Consider the following 21,829-nt stretch of genomic DNA (forward strand, 5'->3'; position numbering starts at 1 on the left):
AGGCCTTTGTACTTCTAATAAATGTCCTATCATGCAGAGATACTTTGGCATATATCTTGAATTCTCAGGGAAAACGTATGTGAACAGGTTTATCTGCTCTCAAAATTTTACAGAGCTGACTAAGGTCTAAGAGTATTCATCTCATAATATTACTCTTCAGAATTTAAAATATCTAATAATATTTAAGTATTAACAAGAACGCTAGCTCACATTTCTATATCATTTTCTACATAAAAACCTACAAAGTAGGTTAAGTATAATTATTATCCACACTTTATAGATATGGAAACTGAAAGTCAGAATTGACGTGACTTGCTTTAACATTATTTTTTTCACTTACACTCCTCTGAAATTGGCAAATTTTAAAGTTACATAAGGTAAATTTGGGTCTAAGGAAACAGCTAAGTGAGACCAAAGGCAGAATCAGAGCTAGGGCTGAAGCACTTACAGAGTGGTCCAAGAGCTGGGCCAGAAAGTCAGTGGCAGGGTAGGCAAAGTTTTGGCCAAAGGCAAGTGGCTCAGAATGAACTGCTGGAATAGAAGCATCTGACATTGTCCTATGTAGTCTATCAGAGGCTACGCTACAAATTCTATTCAACTGAACATATACAAAATGTTTAACTACCAAGAACTGCACAAAAGTTCATCAGTAAAATTGTTTTAAAAAGATGTTGCAAGTCTAGGAAACAAATTTCCAAAAATATCTGGACCTAATTGTCATTCTATGATAATGCAGCTATTTAAATGTCAAGAGATGACCCCTGAACCTAGGTTGTCTTCTTTCCTATGTCAACACTGTTCATTATGCCAGACTTTCTCTCCAAGTTTGTAGAAACAAACTTGACTTATAGTTAAGGTCCTAGTAAATATCTATAGTGTTTCAAGTATATCTAACCCCTATTTATAACATTCTTTTGATTTCCAATTTAAAATACAAAGAACATTTTCCCCAAATACGCCAAGAAGTAGAGAACTCCAGTTTCTTATTGCTAGTGTGGAGGATTTGAGGAAAAGGAAAGAAAAAACAAGGAAGTAGATCACTCACACCCCAACTACTTTCTGTTCTGAATTAGGCCACAAAGGACAGCAAGTTTTACATTTAATAGATAAATTAGGGGTTAAAGGTAATCTCTTTGCTGACATAAGTCACTTAAGAGATTCTAAATTGGCATCCCGGTACACTTATCAAAAAGATGAAGCTACAACATGAAATAATTATTCTGCAACTCACCACCCTACTGTAGTCTTGGATAGAATGGCTGCCTATAATAGTGGATTCTGGACACTGATACAGGCCTATTAGAAGCTCTGAGGAAGTCACTCTTAAGTCTCAGTTTTCTCATCTATAAAATGAGAGGACACAAATAGATGTTCTCTAATGTTCCCCCCCAGCAGTAAATACTAGGATTCTAAGACATTAAATGTGGGACTAACAAGGTAATACTTAAGACTAATTTTAAACCAATACCAAGTCAGGAACGGTTCCAAATGTTACTTCTCTTTCTCTGAACCTGGCTACTAAAGGGATAAAAACGTATGAGAATCCATCTACCCTCTTCTAATTAAAAATTTCAGAACTTACTGTGCGGTTCCTGATGAACAGAAAAACCTTCTGGGTTTGCTGTGGCCCACTAATAATATCAGGGAAACAGGCAGCTTCCTGTGATGTCATCCGATCATGAGGGAGTCTGCTCTGGAAAGCTGCTCCCTCCACACCTAGCAAACAGAGCAACAGAGTTCTAGAAAACACGAAAAGGCACACAATACTAGAAGACAATAATTACTTCTCAAGCCTCTTCTCTTGGTAAGGAATTCAATAAACCTCTCTGATGAGGTCTACATGGCTTCCTTTAACTTTTAAAATCTATCTTTCTCTCTTTAGAACTTAGAGTTTCTTATAAATGTAACTTTGTTTTAAGATTTATTTACATATAATTGAGATTACACAAATATTTAGATATACTCTCTTGATTAATACTTTATAAGCTATATAATAAGGTGGGATAGGGTTATAATAGTTGTCTCTAAAGGGGGGAAAAAAACCAAGGCCTATGGGTTCTAAACCAAATTTCTAACATTAGATCAAGTACTTTTCTTCTTGATGTCAGAAACATGGCCAGTAAAAAGCAAACTCCAAAGAGAAAGGACCAGAAAAAAGAGAAGGTACACTAACTCAGGAGGAGAGAACAGGTAAAGAATCTGTAGTGAAAACATAAGCAGCTATAATATTGCATGCCTTCTGATAAGTTAGTTTCCAAAGTGGAACACAAAGAGCATTCTAGGAGCCAGCTCCTAGCTCCCATATAACTCAATCCTGGCAGGGAGTGAGAAGTTAACGCAGAGTATTACAATATAGAGAGCAGAAGAAAAAAACAACAAGGAATTTACTCTTTCCAGCCAAAATACTAATACTCTTCTACTGTAAACTATAAGCCAGAGGTCCAAGGAAAACAGTTCATGAAGATGCTTGAATAATTTAAGCAAGCTGAAACTATAATCTGACATAAAAGTTAAGAATGATTTAAGGGCTTTTTAAAAATATGACATTCAAAAAAAATACTTAATCTTAGCCAAAAAGCAAAGTGACATTGAAGCAATTATGTACAGGTAACAAAACAGAACATTGAAACAAGAGGCTATGAAGTGAAACCAGACATATTTTGATCTTTCAAAGCCAACAAAAGCTGAGATGCAAACATCAAGAAGCAGAAGCAACACTGTTTCAAAAGAAGCAAGCAAGTTTAGGGGGAGAAGAATAATAGAGGAAGAGATTTAGCCAGGACACATGCTGGTAAAATACCTTGGGGACCTGGGAGAAGTGCATGGGGATTCAACACAGACATTCAATGGGAAACAATCAAGATACAAAGAGGCCAAGCAAACCTAATTATGCAACAGTGAGGACAAGATGCAAGCAAAGATTTGCATAATCAGAAACACCCCATATCTTAGAGTCAAGGAAACAGGACCCCTTTTCACAGCACTGGTCAGAGACCACTCGACTACTGGTTTCCATTTCGGTGCCATATTACTAAATTGGACACCACCAAGGGCCCAATCAGCCTAAATGATTAACCACAGAGAGAATGAGCATAGAGAGGGTCATTCCTTAAGGTAAAAATGGAAATATGAATCTAAAAGAATAGTAGAGCTAGCTGTACAAATCAGAGAGATACTTTTAAAATAAGAATAACATGGAAAATTAAACTGAAATTAAAGAAAGGAGAAGAAAGGCTGAATACACCAAAGGAGGAATATCCTTACTAAAAGCAAAATTCTTTAAAAATAAAAGTTATACAGCTTCGGTACTAGAAAGTAATGGAATAAAACACTCAGATAACATCCCAGGAAAACAGACTAGATATAATTTAATAGGTCTCTTAACTGTCAATATATTTGTGAAATATACCACATAACTGAATCAATCATTAGAATGTGAACTTTTGCCTTTCTCTGTATCCCTGGTGCTTCTTATTAGCATAATACCTGACACAGTAAGCACTTAATAAATGCTTATGACTGGCTGAATAACAGAAAAACAAGTGTCGGTCCCTTAAAAAAACAAAACACACCACTTACTCTAGTTTAATTACAACCAGTTCCTAGCCATAAATTACTTTCAAAATATCTTTAATAAATGTCCTTTATTAAAGATGGTTTGAAGAAGATACAAATCAGTTGTGGCAAAATTCTTGTATATTTTTATCATTCTACATAGCACCTAAATGAGCACATACTAATGCTTTGCAAATGAACTGTCATTTTAAACACTGCAATACTGATTGTTAAAATGCAAAATTACCTTAACAAACCACTGTTCGGCATTCATTTCCTGTAATTTGGTTGTAGAAAAGCAAACAGTAATTAGAAAATAAAAATGTAATCTAGAAACCAGATCAAGTGACTAGAAATCTAACCTATCCTTCTGCAATATATCTTGAAAGTGAGGTAATGTATACCATTTCAGACAATCTAACTCATTTATGCTTTATTAAAGGCTTTCTAGGGGATAAGCCTTTAAGATAATGATAGTCATAATCATAAAAATAATTAGTGTTTAATAACACCTTAAGATTTGAAAAGTGCTATACATGGTGTCTCACTTGATCCTCACAACAACCCTATGAGGAAACTGAGGCTGAGAGAGGTCAATGACTTGCCAGGTGTCACAGAGCAGCTAAATGTCTGAGGCTGGACCTGACCTCTGGTCTTCCTGACTCCCAGTCAAGTACTCTGTCCACTGTGCCCTCTAGCCACATATAAAGTAATTCTCACTAAAAATAAGGGGGTCCGACTAGATGTCCCTTCCAGACCTAACATTCTACCACAGCTAAACAGTGGCAAAGATTTTCCTTAAAGTAGTATCACCTGGCTCTGAAATTGGTTTTATACTTACATTTGAACATGAAATCCGGCATTCTGGGAATTTACAACATTTAAAGCAAAATAACGATGCCTAACAAAAACATGAAGCCTGACAACTGCTCCTTGCTCTTCCCAATCCCATGTTGGAAAGAGCTAGCCCTGGTAGGTTCAGCCCATGAAAATGAAGCCCCATTCACTGTCTAGTTCCTACCTACTCCAAGTAGGAAAAGTAATCAAATGCTGAGAGGCATAATTATGGCTTTTGCAGGTAGCTGAACTAAAGACACAGGTGTAAAGAAATGGGTTCTGCCACTCCTCCAAATCTCCTGTCCTTCTAGTGTATGATAAGCTGCAGGTAGGTAACATCTTAAGTAAACAGGCAGTAAAAAAAAAAAATAAGCAAAGCAGTCTTGTCCTCCTTGGTGAAAACAAAGTCGATAAAAGACTGTAGACAGATTTCAAGCTCATCAGTGGCATTAAAAATCTGAACTTACCTATTTTACCCATTCAAGTACTGAAGGACATTTACTTAAATATGCCTAAAAACAGACCACATTAGCCATCAGAATGGCCAAAAAAATTTTTTTTTAAATCACGCTATTCATATGTAGTGGAACTTTTCCTGTTTAGGCCAAACATGATTTGTGCTTTTCAATGACTTAGGAGAATCTCTGCACTAGAAGATAGAAGACTTGGGACCCAGCTAACAGCATTATTAGTTGTGTGACCTTGGATAAGTCCTTAAGATCAGAGCTCTCTCTTTCTCTCTCTCTAAGCCTCAGTTGCCTCAATTGTAAAATGGGGATGCTACTGACTTGCCTAAAAACAAGGGGTTGTATCAAAAATCGTTAGCTCTTCTTGCCCTAAATGCAGTGATTCCATAATTTATGTAACTTGATGCTCATTTACAAGTGCCATTCTGAACAATATTCTGGGCCACTTAGTGAGCTTAACTGGTTAAGATCAGGGTGTTAATGAGAGATGATGGTCTGAGCTTCTTGGATACCCACAAGTACCGGTTAGTTTCACGTAGAAGAAAACTCATGTCTACTGGCAGCAGTGCCTTCCACAATGGATAGCCATTGTACAAACGCATGCCTTTGATTACGAGGGAGACCAGATAAGAATTGTGGATGGCTCAAAGCAACCACTTCCATAAAGTGAAAACCCAAAGACTCACGTTTTCATGCTAGTGGAATGGTAGCACCAAATTCGTTCGTTTTCCGAAGTTACCTTATGGTTTGCTTGACTTTTTATAAATTGTAGATATTCATGAATGTAATAACTATTAATTTTCTTTTCAAGATGGTGACCCCAAGGACCATTACTGATTCCCAACATCACAAAGAAGATTCCATTTAAAACCTTTTCAATACTAATGATTCTGGTGGATCTACTTGCCATCAATGTAGACTTTATGAAAGGGTATTTTAACTTCTACAAGATAAAATCAAGAACTTAGATGACTATCAACCTTCAGAGCTTTGGGATAGTCTATGAAGAAGTTGAAGGCCAAGTCAACATTCTAGAGCTAGCATGTGCTAACTGTCTTATTATTTCAGAGCCTTTTTCTCTGCTCTTCCTCTATCACAGAGCCCTCCTCTGGTGCCTCATCACAGCATGGAGGTTGCCTGTGCTTCTCAGTGTGTAAGCTTGGGCAAGTCCTACCATCCTAGGAAAGCTGTTTGGCATGATGACAGACAATATGCCTGATGTCCAAGGACCAGCCCAGCTAAGTTCAGAGAAGCACATCACCAGGCTGGCTACAAGGTGATGAATTTTTCCAGCAGAGTTAATTCTTGAAGACCACCTACTGAGCTGTAGAATGTAGAAGGCTGTCGTCTGTGCCAGTGGAGGGAGGACCCACACCAACAAAATCACAGATCCCTTGAATGTGCTTATCTCTGATCCAAGAGAGTAAAACATGAACTCCCACAAATTATTTAAATGCAATAACATTTAATAAACAATCTGAAAGCAGAATGAATAGCTGGCAAATGACAAGCTCTGAAGATTTAAATAATCTAAATTCTGTAGAAGTATCAATACGCACAGGGACTGGAATACATAAAATGCTTAAGGAAAGAAAGGACAAACTTTAGAGATGCTACTTGGATAGGACAATGCAGCAAAGGCTAATTGTTCTGGGTTGCAGGCTTATGGATCTGGCACCTTGGGGAAGCATTTTAATTAAAGCCTCTACTTTCCCCTGGTAGTAGGGCTCTCATACTGCTTTGGTCTGAAAGGAAGAGGAGAATTACTGGTTGAGTTTTGGAAGCCATTTTTAAGCAAGCGAGAAGCAAATGTTTAGACAATGCAAATCATTTGTCATGTGATACTTATTTAGCGTGGGTACCTAATGCCACGAAATGAACATCCAATTAAAATGAGATGTCATTAGTCTATACTTCATAATTAATCTTCCAACCAAACACTGGACTACCTCTCTCATAAGGATTTCCAAACCTGCAATTTTTCCTGCTTGTGGAGTTTTTGTTTTTATTGTTGTTATTTTTAAAGGTCCCAGGATGCCTAAATATGTGAGTTCAATGCAATATTCAATATTACTGGAAAGGTTCTGGGAGGAAGAACCAACAATCTCCTCAAAACAATGAAGAACAGTGGAGGGTTGAGAGATCGGCCTGAGGATTTCTTCTGCCTTAGCTACCCTATCTTTTTTCCTGTAATTCTAAGTGACCCCCATCCTGCTTTGCAGGTCATTATGTCTCTCTTGTACCTTTCGCTAAGATCTGAATACCCATAGCCATAAACACTTGCAAGCATCAATCCCTGACTTGGCGGCTCTTGCTACAAAGTGGCAAGCATCAAATGCCACCCTCACCTGATGCTTGGCCGTCTCCATACCCTCCAGAATTGTCGTCTTGAAGTCCTCCTGCTTGCCCTGTGGAAGGAAAGAGGAGAACTCAGGGACCTTACTCCATAAATTAAATTCATATCTGGACATAAAGGCCTAGTAGCTGGTGATTCAGGAGTTCATCACCAACTAGTAAACCCATATTCAGCGAGTTCCTTCTTCTGGAATCATGGTCCAGGGCATCACATTGTAGTCTTCCAAATTCTGATCCATGTAATGGCAACTTTACACATCTGGTTCTTGTTGGAAAGGCAGGAGTACAAAGTACACAGTATTTCTGATTGCCAAATACTTGTAAATCGGTCTTATTTAACAGAGAGGAGGTTAAATTTCTTTTAAGACCCCCATTGAAAGACTAAAAGAATTGATGTTAATCTGGGCTCTAGGGACCTAAGTTGCAAACAAAGCAATCAAAGTCAAGAATTCATGAAACTATCTAAAAAGAATCAGTATAAAATATTCTGTGAAAGACTAAAAGATTCTCCCCTTCTCTTCAAAATGACTCAAAGCAGAGGCCATGGGGCATAAGACACTCAGACCAAAAAACCTGATGCTACAAGCGTGTCAGTACTGCCTTGCCATGCCTTAGAACACATCTAGCAGCAGAAAACGTGCCAGAAAACTGCAGCTTAGAAGTCTGATCTCATCCAGTGTGGGGATGAGCACTAAAATCCTGTAGAAACATGCATCAGTCTATGCAAACAAGTCTTGATGAGAGTTTGGCCTGATGACTAAGCAAAACAAGTAACTTCAAGAGATGGGTCAAGCATACCTAAGAAGATCGATCAAAAAGTGAGGGTAGACTATTTAATTAACACCATAATCTATCACTCCAAAAAGAGATGTTTTTAAGCTTCTATCCCTCTGAGTAACACTGAAAGAACCAAGTGTAATGTCTGAAAATCACAGAAGCACCACTCAAGTGATCCAAATTTTAGTTGTTTTATTTGATGTGGCTTAATTAAAAAGAAATGTTCTAAGTTGGAAGCAGAACTGACTACTCAATAGTAAACAAAACCTCCTGTACATCAAGTAGATTTAAAAATCTAAGGCCCTACAGGACCTATAAAGTTTAATCACAGAATCCGCCTTAGTCTCAAAGTTTCAAGGTGACATCTTCATCCTTAGGGAAAGGAAAGGATTTATAGAGAAGATGATGACTTAAATTAGATACAAGAATTTCATGGCAGTGACATTAGAACAAAATGCAAAAAAAAAGGGCAGTATATTCTCAAGTCTTTAAAAATGAGAGATTTTACTTACTAAATGATTTGTGTACATTCCTGCCGTAAGGACTTCTAGGTTCTATGATCATATAATTCCCAAGCAAATACAACTTTGCACACAGCAGTGAAATGCACCAAAAATGTGTCTCAAACACTTGTCACTGTGGCACTTGAAAAGAGCATGAAGTTATTTAGTAACTGGAAACACCTCACACAAAGCTATAAATTCATCTTTAAAATACAGTGCCTATATAACACACCTGATTTAAATATTGAATAAAATTAATTCACAGGAAACTGCTAAACTACTTCTTCTTAGAGTTTTATTTCTGCTGTTAGTTCTCTTTAGTCCCTATTGGAGACCAATTAAAACAATAAAACATTAACACCTGACATACTTAAAGCAGTAACATTTGACATAGAGCTCCCAAACCCTTGAAATGAGGTAGCACTAATATCTTAGAAAACCAAGGTTGGGCAGCTCCTACAGGTCCAAAGATTTTGGAGAGTTTCCCAAATTTCATAGATCTTTCTCAGACTAGCAGGCAGATTAGTTTTTCTCCATCTTTTTTCTTTCTCTACCTTTTTTTGCCTATATCTCTAAGCCCTTCCCTGATTTTTCTTTTTTTTTTTCCCCTTCTTTAACCAGCTATAAGGGAAAAATAAAGTCTATTTTCTGGTATTAATCATAACATTTTAAATGATCCCTGTCAACTTAAAAAGTGGATGAGTGAAATTTTATATCATTCTCCCAAGCACCTATCTCAAATTTTAACTCCCAAATATACAGATGTTTCTTTTTACTTTGCTAGAGTGTGGTCCTTTACTAATTTTTTTCCCCTGTGGGTCAGTGATGCTTAAGATTAATAGGAATATTTACTCTTGATTTAGTTGCCATGAAGCAGAAGGTGAACAAATAAAAGTTTAAAGGAAGAGGAAATAAGGCAAGATGTTTCCATTCTGGCTCTGAAGAATAACAAAACCCTAAGTTTAAAAGGCTGTGGAGGAATCCTGTCCTCTGATTAAAGCAGAATAGTTATAATGCCACGATCCAATTGTTAAAACAACCGTTCAAGTCTTCTCGGAAAATAAAGGATGGAATAGACATGAGATTGCAGGGATAAAGGAAGTAAAAGTAGAAATGGAACACCACAATTTTCTTTACATGAAGAGAAAAAATAAAACAGAATACTAGATCATATAACATGAGAATGGTGAAAAATAAAACAAGAGAACATAAGCAAGTTTATCACTGTATGTATCTTTGCATTTCTACATTTTAAATTTAAGGTTTCCATTCACTTTAATTCAACAAGTAATTTTTATTAATAAGAGTCTACTGTGTGTAAGGCACTATGCTAGGCTCTAGGAATACAAAGATAAAAAATAATTCATCTTTGCCCCCAAAGAGCTTACATTCTAACAGGGGAGGGGAATCAAAATATACAAGTTAGTAGTAAATACAAAGTAATTCCAGGAAGAAGAACGCGAATAACTGGGCATCAGCAAAGACTGAACTGTACTTTTAAAGAAGCTAGGGATTCTATTATGTATAAGTGAGGAAGAAACCCATTCCAGACATGGGGGACTACTTATGCAAGGGAAAGGAGGGAGGAGATACAGGGTCATGTATGGTGAACAGCTGGTGGGTCAGTTTTACTAGAATAAAGAGAGGAATATAAAATTAAGACAGAAAAGGCACGCAGGAGCCAGACTGTGATGGGCTTTAAATGTCATTCTAGAGGGTCTGTATTTTATCCTAGAGGCAACAGAGAACCACTGATGATTTCTGACTAGGGCTTTTGACTGATTAGATTTATATTTCAGGAATACCAATTTAGTGGCTGGTCTACCTTCATTCATCACTTTTTGTTTTGTTTTCCCCTGAATACCCAAATATCGCCATTCACTTGTCAGCTCTGCTAAGAACACAGGTTATAACACATCTGTCTGACTTACAGTCCAACTCACCTAGTGTTTTCTGACAATGGCATGAAAGGATGTATCGCAGGCACAAATGGTCGTCCACTCATGATGTCAAACAGCAAAGCTTAAGGGGAAGGCTGCTGAAATCTCAAGCTTTCCCTTACTAACTAGAGCCATCATTCATGAATGTCTGTAAATGCTTTGGTAATCTATTTACATGTTGACGTGCTGTGCGGAAGATGCCTTTTTGTCATGAAATCCTCTTGAGCTTCAAGCAGGCTCCTTAATTCTATTAAATTACACTTGAAAGTAGTCCATGTTCACCCAATATACACACACATCATTATGGACTTCAGTCATGGCCCCTCTGTCTTCCTCGATCCAGAAAGAACCCTTAGTCTTTTTAGTCTGTTCTTCAGCCTCATGGTTATTTCAGTTGTCCCATTCTAGACTTCTAGATTTAGGATTTCAAAGCACTGCTGTGGCCAGGCAGAGGCCTTAAGGAACGCCAGCACCAGGGTCTTACACAAGGGCGACGTTATCTGCTTGTTCCTCCCGTCTTCTTCCTGAGAAGGCCCGGCATCTGGGGGTGTCTTCTGCTGGGAGCACCACGGATCAGTGTCTCTTGGACTCTAATAGCATAATATATGGACACAGATTTCCTTCAACTTAGTAGGTAAGAAAGAGAACCAGAAGGTACAAAGGAATGCTTTGTGTTTAGAGGGAGTATTCACACCAAATCATCACTCAATTGATAACCCTTTATTAAGTGATTATTGCCAAGCACTGTCCTATGTCCTGGGAATACAGAGACAAAAAAGAGCTCACAGTCAATGGAGAAACCATCCAAGTACCACAGCAGGCATGAAATTAAGACTGACTGATACATAGTTCCCCCATGTCTAATCAGGAACCCCAGTCACAGTGGAAATTTGCTAAGTGCTCATTTTAACAACAGGTTCCATGTATTGACCAACCAATCTGGCCAAACCCTCTTATTTTCAAATGGATAGAACCACCCTGAAGTAGGATGGGTGATGTCAACTACATCTATAGCCTTACCATTTTAGCATTTAGACAGAAATGCTGGATTGCTTCTGGAGAAACATTAAAGATTCTCAAGATTTTTGTGAAATATCTTACAGAGGCAGCACGTGTATAATTATTACAGAGTCAGCCTTGGAAGTACAAAGCGCTGGATTCAAGCCCTGCCTCTGACATAATACTGGCCGTGTGAGCCTGGTCGAGTCATTTAACCACACAGTACTTTAGATTAGGAATCAGCAAAACTAGAGACCGTGGGTCAAATCCAGCCTTCCATCTGTTTTTGTGCTGACCAAGCTAAGAATGATTTTTACATTTTAAAATGAAGTTTTACTATACTTTAAAATGTAAAAACCACCCTGAGCTCACATGGTAGAACAAAAGACAGGCAAGCCAAAATTTGCTGGCCACTGCTCTAGACAACTCTCAAGGACTTTAAGGTGCTGAGAAGGTGCAGATCTGCATCAGCAATTTCCCTTTTCTAGAGAATTCTCTACATCAGTGAAATCACAGATCCAGTCCCCATCAGCACCCTTGTAAACTTTTAATACAGCAAAATTCCCCTTTTCAAAGAAAGAAAATCAAACAGGCCAACCCAAACTTTCAAATCTTCTTGATGCCTTGGCAGAGGTTGAAACTTTTAATACTTTGCTAACAGTTCTAACAGCTAAAACAAACTGCCTACAGTAGGCACTTGGAATAGGTACTCAATTCAAATTCACTGAATTACAAATTTACAGAACATTTCTGCTAAGCTTTCTTGAACAGAGTAAATGAAATTAAATGAGGCAGTGTGATGCAGGGTCAGAAGACCTTGGTTCAAACAATGGCTCTGCTACTATCTGTGGGACCTTGAGTAAATCACCTTAGTTCTCTGGACCTCAAGTTTCTTCACCTGTAAAATGAGAAGACTGCATTAGGTGATCCCATGAGCTCCTTTCAGCTCTAAATCCCAATCCTATTAAGTAGTATTTTAGAAAGATGAACTGACTATACTCTGCAAAGAACAGATTTTAGGAAAAACTGAATGGTATAGTAGATAGGAATCAGGAGAGCCTTGTCAAGTCTCACCTCTTAGTCTGTGTAACAAAGAGCAAGTTATTTAACTTCTATGAATCTCAGTTTCTTCCTCTTTAAAGTGATGACCATATCTCTACTGCCTACCTCTCAGAGTTGCTGTGGAGAAATCAAATGAATGTAAAATGTCAATGTTGAAGCACTATATGGATGTCAGCTCTTACTTTAGGAGGAAATAAAGACTGCAGGGCAGAAGGGCTAAGACCTGCACAGATCTGACTAGAATACTCCCCAACTACAAATATTCAGAGGCTCCCTACTGCCTCTAGTATGAACTCCTCATTCATAGCATCAAAAGGTTCCCCTAAATCTCCTTCCCATACTCTACATTTCAGCCAAAGTGGCCTCTTTTCAGTCTCTGAATTCCATCCCTCACCTACCTGCCTTTACACAGGCTGTACCCAAGTCTGAAATGCCCTCCTTCCTCACCACCCCCTCTTAGAATCCCTGGCTTTGTCTGAGGCTCATTGCAGATGCCACCTTTTATAGGAAGTCTTTCCTGTTCCCCTTCAACTTGTGAGTAATTTCTCCTTCCTCAAATTCTCAAGTATACACTTACTTGTGCACATAGTATATTATCTCGCTCCTAACCCCCCCAAGCTCCTTGAGGCCAGGCACTGTTTTGATTTTGTATACGAAGCATCTAACATATTTATTAAATGCCTACCAGTACCAGGCACTGTGTTGAATGCTGGGGATACTGAAAAAGGTAAAAGAACTATGCATATAATAGGGAGTGAAGAAATAATTGCTGAACCAAACCAAATGGCATCACTGGAAAGAGAAAGCAATCCAACATAATCACCAGTCCTCAAAGTACTCAGATGAAGGAGAGAATGACATTAAAAGGTACCAGGACCCCAAAACAAAAATAGTAAGAGTAGCACAATCTAAGTGCCAAGCACAGGCTACCAATCCAGGGAAGATCTGATCACAGGATCTAAGAGTCAGAGCTGGAAGGCACCTCAGAGATCACTGACCCTAACTCTCTCTTTTAGAGAGAGGGAAACTAAGGCCCAGAAAGGGGAAGTGATTTTTGCCCGTGGTCACACAGGTAACGGCAGAAAAGGTAACTGGAATGCTAGTCTTCTGACTCCAAAACTAGAACATGCCCTCCTTCCCTCCCTCTCTTTCTCTCTCTTCTCACACCCGCGCTCCCCCCCCCCCCAACTGCACCATGTTTCATGAAGAAGATTGTATTCAGCTGGGCCTTAAAAAAAAAAGAATAAACAGGATTTCAATAGAAGGAGATTAGGAGAAGGGGAAGAAGTAGTGAAAAGTGTACTCTAGGCACAAGGAACAGGCATGAAACAAAAAGAACTCAGCACTGAATTTTCTGTATAAAACTCCTGATTTACTTTATTCCTGCCTTTTATTTGTGTCAGTTTCTTACCAATAACCATTTTGTATGGATCAGTTTCATATTTTCAAAGCATTTTCATACATAATAATTATTTCATTTGATCCTCACAGCTCTGTGAGTTAGGGAAGAGATGAGTAGCCTCACTTTAAACAGGAGAAAGCACATACAAAAAGATCTATCTCATAGCTAGTTTATAACAAAGCAAGGCCCCAAACCCAGGTTTGCCTCTTAGATCCAGTGTTCTTCCCACTGTATCATGCAAAAAAGAAAACTGAAATCCCAGGGTAGTATATTTACTAAAAATGTTAGCCCATCTTTTGTTTTAGCCTCTATTTTGATAAAAAATGAAACAAATTAAATCAAACCAAATAAACCAACTTCACTAAGCTAGATATCTAGATGTCTCCCAAGAAACAAAGATACAGCTTTAAGACATGAAGTATGCATTTATTAAGTATTCATACTGATTTCATTTAAGTAAAAAATTTTCAGAATTTCATGGAAATCAAGATGATGTAAACAAAAGGCACCATTTAAAAACTAATTTACCAAAAGTTCAATTTATCTGCACACTACATGCAAAAAGGTGAATTTGGTAAATTCAGACACACTTTCTTTTGTACTCATTGGTACATGCCTTTGTTCTAATTTTATACCAGCTAGCTACAATAGTAATATAGATAAAATCAGCTTGACGAAATTAAAAAGAGAGGACAAGCTTGACTTTACTAACCAGCTCTGATAAATCTTCAAATTAGTTGTCCGCTGTCCATGGGACATTTATTATAACTACTCCCATGAAGGTAGAGTAAGCAAGTTTCTCTTCAAATATGTTTTAATTGCTCTTGCTCCACTTCCCAGAGAACCATAACCTATAATGAAGAGTTCAGCAAAACCAGTCAACGCATACAAAAAGTCTGAGAACTGATATCTGCAATGCTCCCCTGCCATAGAGCTCCCTTCCAACTTCTGTAAAGGAGCAGTAGAAAGAGCCTTCTCATCTTTTCCTTGATCCAAGGTTGGTCACTATAATTTTGCAACATTCCATTTTCCTTGTTTTGTTGTTGGTGCTCTTTCTACTTACATGGCTGTAGTCCCTGGGTATGTTCTTTTCCTGGTTCTGCTTTCTTCGATGTTCACTGGTTCAAATAAGTCTTCCCATATTTCTCTGTATTTAACATGTTTGTTGTTTCTTACCACACAGCAATACTCTGTTACATTCATGTACCACAATTTGTTTAATCACTCTGCAACCAATGCACATTTACTTTGTTTCCAGTTCTTTGAAATCACAAAAGCGGGTTGCTGTCAGTATCTTGGTGCATACAGAACCTCTTTTTTGGTCACTGAAACGTATAGCCAACAAGGGGCTCTCTGAGTCAAAGAATATGTGACCTCTGAGTACCTTTGCCCCTACTCTAAGGCTCTCATTAGAGGGCAGAGGAGATGGGGAAATAAGGTTCTACAGAAGTAAATACTGAAGGATAAGGCCAAAAAAAAAAAAGGCACAAGACAGTAAGGTCTCCAAAACTAACATTCATGTGAAGTGTAGGTAATTAATTCCACTATGAGAACAAATCTGTACCCCCAGGATAACTTAATGCCTTCTGACTTTAATAGTGGCTGGCAAGAGAAACAAGTTAGGGTATTTATTTTTTGCAATTCTTAACCAAAAGAGAGAGCTCTCTCCCAGAACACCACCTGAAGGTGCTATAAGAAATAGAGATGTTAAAATGTTATTCAAAGCCTTGGTGTAGGGATGGCTGACTCGAACAGGAAAATTCCAGTTTGTCTTGTACTAATGGTTGCTTACATTCTTGAAGGAAAAAACAAAGAGCAGCACACTTTAAATCCCGAGTATTTCTTTGCCTTCTAGAATATCATAGCATACTTTCAAGTCTTTGCTTTAATATATACTTGAACCTATAAAACTGAGATCAGACTTTATCAGTCAAATCCTATCATAACAAGTTTCTATGTACCTAAAATTTAATTCAATAAATATTTATTAAGTGTCTACTACATTGTTTTTGTTGTTATTGTTCAGTCATTTCATTTGAGTCTGACTCTTCATGATCCCTTTTGGTTTTTTTGTTTGTTTTGTTTTTTAGCAAAGATGCTGAGAGTGGTTTGCCATTTCCTTCTCCAGTTCTTTTTACAGATAAGGAAACTGAGGCAAACAGGGTGAAGTGACTTGTCTGAGGCCAGATTTGAATTCAGGAAGACGAGTGGGACAGGCCCAGTGCTCTATCCACTGCCACACCTAGCTGCCCAGTCTATTATGTGCCAGGCACTACATTAGGTGCTTGAGATATAAAGACAAAGATGAAACAATACCCAGCTTCAAGGAATTTAAATTCCACAAGTAGAAAACAGAAAGACAGAAAATTAAATATAAGATCTACACAGTCATTTCTAGGGGGAAGAGGATCAGAACTGGCTTCCTATAAGGGGCAGTAGAGCTGAGCAAAAAGCTAGCAAGGTCTCATATGGGGTCACAACCCACAGTTTAAGAAGTGCTGAAGTGGTCTTCAGTGGAAAAAGTTTAAGAAGCCCTGAAGAAGATAGGGGTCTGGGATGGGAAAAAGGAGTGCATTCCAAGACCTACTCTAATATCTGGGCAAGGATAACGAGAAGGGAGGTATCTCATATACGGGGAACAGTAAGCAGGCCAGGTTAGTTGGCTCCCAGAGTAAGAAGCTGGAAGGCATATTATGAAAAGCTGGTGTAGTAAGGTACAAGTGGGTTTAAATCTTGCCTCAGGCACTTTCTAGATGTGTGACCTTGGGAAAATCATTTAAGCACTCTGTGCTTCAGTTTCCAGATCTGTAAAATGATTAGACTCAATGGTCTCAAAGGTCACTTCCAGGCCTAAATCTACGATCCTATGAGTTTGTTTTTCATCCCAGAGGCAAGAAGGAGCCAATGCAATTTCTTGAGCAGGGGTCAGACAAGGTCAGATCTAGTCTTTAGAAAAACCAATTTGGCAGCTGCATGTAAGATGGACTGGAGAGGAGAGAGAACAGAAGGGAAACAAAACAGGAAACTACTTTAACAGTCTAGGTGATGGCCCAGATTAGGCCCCCTGTGTGTGGGATACAGCCACATAGATGCAAGATATTATGGAGGCAGAATTAAAGACTTTGTTGACTGATTAGATGTTAAGGGCAGGGGAGACAGAAGAGCTGAGATGACTAGAAAGATGGTGGCACATTCAACAGAAATAGGTGATTTAGAAAGGGAGCCTTGAGGGAGGAGAAGATAAATGGATTCTGTTTTGGACATCTTACATTTGAGATGCTGGATGGATATCCAAACTGGTGAGACAGCACTGAAATTTAGGACAGAGAGGGACTGAATACGCAGATCTAAGTCATAAAGCATAAAACTGACAGGTGAACCCTTGGGAACCAATGAGATCATTACAACAAAGCCTAGAGAGAGAAGAGGGCCCAGGACCAGAGTCCTTTGGTATATTTCATAAATAAGGGTGGGATAAGAAGGATGAAGAGCAATTAGATAAGAGGAGAACCAGAAACGAGTAGTATCTCCTCACCCCCCCCAAAAAAACAACACAGAGTAGTCTAGAAAGAAGAGGTAGTCAATAATGTCAAATGATGCAAAGAAGTCAAGAAAGAGGACTGAGAAAAAGCTTTTGGATTTATTTTTTAAGATTCAATTTTATTTTCAGTTCCAAATTCTTTCCCTCCCCCACCCCTTGAGAAGACAAGAAATATAAAATACATGACAAATATGACGTCATGCAAAACAAATGTCTCCATTAGCCATGTCCCCTCCCCCCCAAAAAAGAAACAAGATAAAGAAAAAAATATATATGATGCAATCTGCACTAATTCCATCTCTCTCTCTCTCTCTCTCTTTGGAGATGAACAGCAGGTTTCATCACGAGTCCTTTGAAAGTGTGGTGGGTCATTGTGTTGATCAGAGTTGCTAAGTCTTTCACAGTATAATAGCTTCTGAGGCACAGTTCCAAATCGCTTTCCAGAATGGTTGAACTAGTTCATAGCCCTACCAACACTGCACTGGTGTACCTATTTTCCCACATCTTCACCAGCATTTGTCATTTTCATTTTCTGTTATCTTAGCTAATCTGATGGGTGAGGTGGTACCTCAGGTACTCGTATTTTCATTTATCTAATTATTACTGTTTTAGTTAAGTCTTTCATGTGACTACATATTGACAGAAAAAGGCCATCTGATTTAGCAATTAATAGACTACTTGTAACCTTAGAGAGAACATTTTCAGTTGGGTAAGGAGATAAGAAGCTGTACTGCAAGCGGTTGAAAAGTGAGTGTGAGGGAAGAAAATAAGCACAACGAACGTAAACGTGTTTCCCTCCTAGGAATTTGGTTGTGAAAGGAAGGAGAAGACAGAGGATGGGAGATTAAGGAGACTGTATGATCACAAGTGAAGATTTTAAGGATGCTTCCATCTGGATATGCTTTTTTAAGTAGGGAAGGGATATGGAAAGACTGAAGAAAACCAGCGGAAAGTTATCATTAATCAATCAATAAACATTTATTAATGGTCAAAGGAGAAGGGGAAGGGATAAGTATTTATATAGTTCCTACTAGGTATCAGGCACTGAGCTAAGTGTTTTACAAATATTATCTCAGTTAATTCTCACAACAACCCTCCAAAGTGGATGCTGTGATTAACCTCATTTTAGAGTTGAGGAAACTGAGGCAGAGAGAGGTTAGTAATTTGCCCAGGGTCAGACATCTACTAAATGTCTGAGATTATATCTGACCTCAGGTCTTCCTGCTTTCCTGGTGCTCTATTCACTGTACCACCTAGAGGCCTCTTGTATTTAATGTGCTCCTGCTTGAAGAGGAGATGGGATCAAGGACACAAGTAGAGGCTTTATTAATTTTTGCAAGAAGGTCACCTTTACTCTGACAATGATGCAAAGGAGTAGCTCCAGGGATCGTGTTGAATGATTTGGCATATAGAGTTGAGAAGAGGTAGCTAATGAGGAATGAAAAAAAAAAAGAAAGAAAATCAAGATTTCCAATCCTTGGTGGTGACCAATTACAAACCCTAAGAGACTACATAAATTTTTCTTTTGTACTGAAATTTTGCTATGCTGAATAAAAGTGGAAACCTTTTGTCATCTTTGTCACGCAGAATCTTGAGCATAGAAAGCACTCAAATTGTCAGTTGAAAAAATACAAATATTTTAATAAGGGTATTTATTGTGATGGGATTTAACTATATTTCAGCTATGTTAGCAAATGATTAAAAAAAGTTTGCTCATTTAAAAAACAGGCTACAATTCAATTTTTTCCTAATTTCTGGACCTATCCCTGAATAACTCCAGATTACTGAGACTTTACTTATAGTCCTAGTCTATTAGATGGGAAGGCAACAAAGAAAATGGGTTGTGTAGGATGTGCTCTTAAAAATTTGTAATAACCAGATCAGCATAATACATCATGAAATAACACTGTGAGCAGATTCATTCAACAAACATATACTAAGTACCTACTATGTGCAAATAACAGACCATGCTAGATTCCAAAAGGAGATTTTTAAAAATGACAGATTAACAGATAAAGAACTGGAAGGGACCTTAAAAAGTCAACCCTCCCCTTTTATAGGTGAGGAAACTGAGACCCAAAGAGGAGAAGTCATTGTAAATGTCTGAATGAAAATGCTCAATTATCTATGCATTCACTGTCTCCACATCCCTCGCCGGAGAGAAGAGTCTGTAGCCTTACAGGTAGGAAACTGAATTATAAAGAGGTTGGGCAATTCCTTCATTTCATAGGCCTAGAATTGAAGATGGTCTTCTCAGACTGGCCATCAACTTGTTACTATATAATTCACAAGCTAATGTCCATCAATGATCAGCAAATTACTAGACTGTACCAATCAAAGTGAGTGAATATGGTTTAACCACAGTCTCCAGTCTTCATTAGGAAAATTATGCCACAGAGACTTGAAAAGCCAAACCAGAACTCAATTCAGAGCTCTTTGACGTTTACACCAGGTGAGGAAGGAAGTGTAAGTGCTCTTATCTCCACTTTATACAGGAGGAAACTGAGGCTCAAAGGTGTGTAAATAATTTGCTCACAGTCACACAGTTAGTTGGCTTCAGTTAGAAATCAGATCTTCAGCCTCCAAATCTGGTCTGACTTTAAGGATACTTTAAGGATAAAGTTAAGTACCATAGAGAATAACCTACCTTTTCCTGCTTATTTGGATTCTTTGTTCCAAGATCTAATGGAGGTGGGAGAGTGGGGGTGGGGGGTGGAGGGGTGGTTCTTGAGCATGTAAATAAGAACAGTTAAATAAACAAACCATTAATTTGAACAAAGTACACAGACCAATGAAGTCCAGAGACCCTCACTCAAACTTCTACACAAGCCTATGCCCTGGCACATTCAGGTTTCACTAGGAATACAAGGGAAAAAAAATTCTTATGACAAGAGGCCTCTATGAAAATATCTTTTTTAAAAATTTAAACTAAAATCCAGAACCTACTAAATAGGAACATTCTAGCAAATTTCAATGGCCAGGAAGATATACAAGAAGAAAGAAGCAACCTCTATGAAAAACAAGATCAATTCAAATAGCTTTTGTATAAAAATCACAATTGTCGTAGACATCCATTTGAACTTGGTTACTTACTATAGTAGAATCTCATTTATCTGGACTAACTGAAAATAGTAAGTCTGAGTCTGAGAAAACTCTTTAAAAAATCCAATTTTTAAAGTACTTGTAAGTGTGAAGACTTGATTTAACAAAAACAGTCTTTAAAGAAAATATTACTAGTAAAGTCTCGGTCTGAAAGGAGAAAAGTACATATAACTAGCATAACAAAGCACTAGTAGATAGCATAGATCTCTGCTCCCACAGTGATTTTTATTGGGCTTTCTGGTCCAATCTGGCGATTTCATCATAGTAGGGAACTCCCTTTACCAAAGCAGACAACTATTCAGCAAGTTAAGAGCCTGAAGAAGTTGCCTGGCGCACTGAGGGTGTAAGTGATTAGTCCAGGGTCACACAGCTGGGACATGACAGAAGTGGGAGATGAATTCCAGTTTTCCTTACTCCTATACTTCCTCTCACACTGTAATTCTATTACATGTAAATGATGATTCCTATGTGCGGAAAAGTATATTCCCTATAATGTTTATTGACCTTAAAATTTGGTATCCATGATGGATTTGCTTAGTAAATAGTTTATAGCTCATGCAATGATCATTTTAGACAAGAATTTTTCTAAACAGTTACAAATCTGAAAAAAGTGGCATCCAGATTAATGAGGTTTTACTACACTCTGAAGCAACCGCTGATATTCAAGTCCAAAGACAACTTAAGACTCTCTGGAGGCCAGACCTCAAAAACACTTTCACCAACAAAGAATGTGGAAGGAAGGGAGTAGGAAATCATTTAGAAATAGTATTAACAAAAAATCCAAAGTCCAAAGTGTTTTCAAGAAAAGGTGAAATTGGTTTTGTATAGAAGTAGCAATTTTAAGGACTAATAACATTATCATCCACTAAAACTACAGTTACAAAAAGGATACATGCAAATACACAGCCAAATTAGCAAACCTTGAAGATTTTAAAATAAAATCTTATTACCAGCAAGACTTAAAATAATATTCATATAAAACACATGCACGAAGAATGACAGCAATGACATTTTTCTGAAGCCTACATCAGCACAATTTTTCTCATACATTATCTTTACCTCTAGGTATGACTTCTCTCATTTATTTGATTTCCACATATCTACATTTCTAACAGCCTGCTCAATATGTCCACCTGATCACCTGCTGGCACCTAAATACAACATATCTGGCCTTAGACATTGTTTTCCCCAAAGCAACTCTTTCTTCTCTGCTAACGGTACCACCACTTTGTCTCCAGCACACTGGAAATTACTGATTCCTCCCTCTACTTCTCATCCAATATCTTATA

The 21,829-nt window shown here is 38.0% G+C and overlaps 1 protein-coding gene across 2 annotated transcripts in view; it reads right to left on the reverse strand.

Moving 5' to 3' along the window:
* The window catches only part of KDM1A (lysine demethylase 1A), an 89,746-nt gene that overhangs the window by 54,309 nt on the left and 13,608 nt on the right, over nt 1-21,829 (reverse strand). Inside the window, exons 3-4 of one of the 2 annotated variants that reach the window (XM_020983039.2) lie at nt 7,208-7,267; nt 1,583-1,716 (exon numbers count right to left, since the gene is read on the reverse strand). In XM_020983039.2, the coding sequence (XP_020838698.1) occupies nt 1,583-1,716; nt 7,208-7,267 (194 nt within the window). The remainder of the gene's footprint in view (nt 1-1,582; nt 1,717-7,207; nt 7,268-21,829) is intronic. The other variant, XM_020983041.2, reaches the window with a different exon arrangement.

This window comes from Phascolarctos cinereus, unplaced genomic scaffold, assembly GCF_003287225.1.
Source record: "Phascolarctos cinereus isolate Bilbo 61053 unplaced genomic scaffold, phaCin_HiC Scaffold_726;HRSCAF=1367, whole genome shotgun sequence".
Taxonomy (NCBI): Eukaryota; Metazoa; Chordata; class Mammalia; order Diprotodontia; family Phascolarctidae; genus Phascolarctos; species Phascolarctos cinereus.